At 41.2% G+C, this 4,517-nt stretch overlaps 1 protein-coding gene across 1 annotated transcript; it reads left to right on the forward strand.

The window, feature by feature from the left end:
• Positions 1-1,043: 1,043 nt before the first annotated feature.
• LOC308517893 (prostaglandin E synthase 3-like) lies at positions 1,044-1,727 on the forward strand. Its single transcript, XM_081089398.1, has one exon. It carries the CDS (start codon positions 1,161-1,163, stop codon positions 1,641-1,643), a length of 483 nt encoding a protein of 160 aa, XP_080945524.1. The 5' UTR covers positions 1,044-1,160; the 3' UTR covers positions 1,644-1,727.
• Positions 1,728-4,517: the final 2,790 nt, after the last annotated feature.

Raw genomic sequence — 4,517 nt, forward strand, 5'->3', positions numbered from 1 at the left:
CTCTATTCTGTTGCCAACAATGGCTTCTTTTGGCTTCAGAGGTACTTTGTTCCAATAGTTGGTCTTTAAACATATTCTCTCTTCCCTGCTGTCAGGGACCATGGTGCAGGTGAATAGGATTGCTAGCTGGGAGGCCCTTGACAGCAAACTGGCCACCTGTCGATTCCATGAGGAAAGGTTCTCCCTCCTCTCTCCTGTCAGGGTCCGGGGTGCAGGAGAATGGGGTTCCTGGCTGGCAGGCCACTGACAGCAAGCTATCCAACAGTGGGTTCTGTGAGGAATGGGGCTCCCTCCTTTGCACTGTCAGGGTCTGGTTTCAAGATCGGCCATGCCTCCTGTTGGGCCAGACCCAGAGTTCTACCACGCCGTGGCCTCCACCTCAGCAACCCAGGGCTGACTGCTGCTGGGCGCTCCTGGTGCTCTGAGGGTGGGTTCTTCCCTCAGGCCACACGGGAAACAGCTGGGGAGGGCGCAGCCCTTGGCAAAATGACCCAGGATTCAGTGGGTCCAAGCTCTGAGGGCAGGTTCCTGACTCAAACCCCACCCTTAAAGGAAACAGCTCCAGGAAACAGCTTGGGGGAGGGCGCAGCCGTTTCCAAGACAACCCCTGTAGGACTGACTTCCTTCGGGTTGGTCTGTGGCTATTCTTCTGGATGTGATGAACACCACCCATGGTTTTTATATAAGTAGATAGTGCTGGAAGTCCTAGCCAGAGCAATGAGGCAAGAGAAAGAAATAAAGTCATCCAACTAGTGAAGGAAGAAGTCAAACTGTCACTTTTGTGTGGATGACATGATTCTGTAATAGAAAACCCTAAAGGTGCCCAGGCACGGCGGCAGGGCCCGGGCATTTTGCTGCGTCACCAGCCGCCGCCCGGCCTCACCAGCCCTCCTCTCACGCTTGCTCGCACGTTCGTTCTCCAGCCTCGCGCCCCTTTTCCTACACTTTCCTCCTCTCCCCAACCTGAGGAGCCGTCTCTCCGCGCGGTGCATTCTGGGGACCAGGTCGAGCCCGCTGCTGCCCCCATCGCTGAGGGAAGCGAATAGAGGCCGCACCGCGGAGAAAACGTCGGAGTGGCCACCGGAGTTTACTCCACTGCCCAGCAGCTGCCGCCGGAGAGGCCCACCCACCCATTCACCCGTCCCCCTGCCCCGTTCACGATGCAGCCTGCTTCTGCAAAGTGGTACGATCGAAGGGACTATGTCTTCATTGAATTTTGTGTTGAAGACAGTAAAGATGTTAATGTAAATTTTGAAAAATCCAAACTTACATTCAGTTGTCTTGGAGGAAGTGGTAATTTTAAACATTTAAATGAAATTGATCTTTTTCACTGTATTGATCCAAATGATTCCAAGCATAAAAGAACGGACAGATCAATTTTATATTGTTTACGAAAAGGAGAATCTGGCCAGTCATGGCCAAGATTAACAAAAGAAAGGGCAAAGTTTAATTGGTTTAGTGTGAACTTCAATAATTGGAAAGACTGGGAAGATGATTCAGATGAAGACATGTCTAATTTTGATCGTTTCTCTGAGATGATGAACAACATGGGTGGTGATGAGGATGTAGATTTACCGGAAGTAGATGGAGCAGATAATGATTCACAAGACAGTGATGATGAAAAAATGCCAGATCTGGAATAAGGAATGTTGTCGTCCCTGGATTTTGAGAATGAAAAATAACTTCTCTGCAAGATTTCATAATTGAGAGAATTCCTGAGTTGATAGCTCTAACCCTCCTTTAACCCATTTGCCTCCTTTAACCCATTTTTCAACCTGTTTGTTTTCTTAAAGGCTTCTCTAAGGGTTGATATGTACCACTGTATGGGGCAATTTTAAGTCAGCTAAGGCAATAACCTTATGCATGAACATTTCCCAGACTTCCATGATGCTGTTGAAGTCCTAGACAATTGATACAGCAGTTGTGATAAATAAAAACATTTCACCTAAGTCTCCTTTACTTCATAACATAGATTCTGACATGATAGGAAGCTCTTGGATTATGGAAAGATAACTAAGTTTTAGATTTTAGAACATGGACTCAACCTGGCTGAAACAAATGGATTGATACCTTAAACTGGTAACCTGTTGTTCCTCTGGTATATTCTTCAGGATTGTTCCACTAAAGTTTTATTTTTCAAAAAATTTACTTCACATTATTGTACATAAGTGATCATTTGTCAGTGTTCCAAATGTATTTTAGCTAAAACTAGTGAATGCCCTAACTTAGATGGTTTTTGAAGCCTGTACATTTGGTATTGTTTGACCCTTAAACTTTTACATCTCTTAGCATGGAGGACAAAGAAAGGCTGTACATTGTTGCTTGAGAGTCTGTACATTTAGACCAAATTTGTATTTGCACTGTCAGTGGCAAATGAGTGAAAAAATGGTATTAAAACACTATTGGATTTTTTTATTTCTTTTTTTTTTTTTGATCCAGCTTGTACCAGGGCTGAAAACCTCAATTTATGCTCATGACAATGGGATTTTTTTTTTAATGTCTACATTCTTTCTAATAAACTGTTGGAAGACTTAAAAAAAAAAAAGAAAACCCTAAAGACCCCACACACAAAACCTAGAAACAATAAACGAATACAGTTAAGTTGCAGGATACAAAATCAATGTACAGAAATCCATTGCCTTCCTATATACTAATAATAAAACTTCAGAAAAAGAAATAAAAGAAAAAAACAATTCCTTTTGCAATTGCAATCAACAGAATAAAATACCTAGGAATAAACTTAAAGAACATGAAAGGCCTATATACTAAAAATTACAAAACATTGAAAGAGATTGAAAAAGACACAACAAAATGGAAAAATAGCCCATGATCATAAATTGGAAGAATCAACATAGATACAATGGCCATATTACCCAAAGCAATACACCAATTTAATGCAATCCCCATCAAAATCCCAATGTCATTTTTTAAACAAATAAAACAAGAAACCATCAGATTAGTATAGAACAACAAAAGACCCTTAATAGCCGAGTGATCCTGAGAAAAAAAAAGAACAAAGCTGGAGGTATTATGCTACCTGACTTCAAATTATACTACAGAGCTGCAATCATCAAAACAGCATGGTATTGGCAGAGAAACAGACACGCAGATCAATGGAATGGAATAGAGAGCTCAGCTATACCACCACATGTATATGGGCAGATAATTTTTAACAAAGGAGCCAGAAATAGACAATGGAGTGAAGATAGTCTCTTCAATAAATGGTGCTGGGGAAACTGGAAAGCCACATGCAAACAAATGAACAAAATGTACAAAAATTAATTCAAAATGAACCAAGTATCTAAATATAAGACCCAAAACAATAAGTTACATAGAAGAAAATATAGGTACCAAACTATGGACCTTGGACGTAGAGAATATTATATGAACTTGACCCCAAAGGCAAGGGAAGTAAAGGCAAAAATAAATGAATGGGACTATGTCAAACTGAAAAGCTTCTGCACAGCAAAAGAAACTGACAACAAAACAAAGAGGCAGCCAACCAGATGGCAAACAGTAGCTCCAACAAAGGCTTAATTTCCAAAATATATAAAGAACTCATTAAACTCAACATCAAACAAACAACCTAATCACAAACTGGGTAGAGGACCTGAAAATATACCTCTCCCAAGAAGACATACGAACATCCAATAGATAGATGAAAAGATGTTAAACCTCACTGGCAATTAGGGAAATGACAATCAAAACTTACACCTGTTAGTGTGGCCATTATCAACAAGAAAAGCAATAACAAGTATTGGAGAGGCTGTAGAAAAAGGGAACCCTCATTCACTGCTGGTGGTAGTGTAGAATGATACACCACTGTGGAAAGCAGTCTGAAGATTCCTCAAAAAACTAAGAATAGAGCTACCATATGGCCCAGCAATCCCACTCCTGGGTATACCAGGGGTGGGCAAACTTTTTGACTCGAGGGCCACAATGGGTTCTTAAACTGGACCGGAGGGCCGGAACAAAAGCATGGATGGAGTGTTTTGTGAACTAATATAAATTCAAAGTAAACATCATTACATAAAAGGGTACGGTCTTTTTTTTTCAATAGTTTTATTCATTTCAAACGGGCCGGATCCGGCCCACCGGCCGTAGTTTGCCCACGGCTGGTATAGACCCTAAAACCTCAAAATCATGTATTCACAAAGATCTACGCACCTCTATGTTTATTGCAGCATTATTCACAGTGGCCAAGACATGGAAACAACAAAAATGCCCCACGATAGGGGTTTGGATAAAGAAGATGTGGTCCATACACAATGGAATACTATTCAGCCATAAGAGAGGATGAAATAGTGCTATTTGCAACCAGTTGGATGAACCTTGAGAATATTATGTTAAGTAAAATAAGTCAGAAAATGTTAAGAATATATGATTTTATTTATATATGAAATATAAAACAGAAATTCATCAACACAAACAGCAGTGTGGTGGTTGTCTTTGGGAGTGTGGAAGGGGGTCCTAATATATGGTGACAGGATAAAATTTGACTTTGGGTGGTGGGCACA

The sequence above is a fragment of the Myotis nattereri genome (assembly GCF_964212035.1).
Source record: "Myotis nattereri genome assembly, chromosome: 4".
Classification (NCBI taxonomy): Eukaryota; Metazoa; Chordata; class Mammalia; order Chiroptera; family Vespertilionidae; genus Myotis; species Myotis nattereri.

What these genes read in the sequence shown, in the direction of transcription:
- LOC308517893 (XM_081089398.1), top strand. Translation starts at nt 1,161, where the DNA reads ATGCAGCCTGCTTCTGCAAAGTGGTACGATCGAAGGGACTATGTCTTC.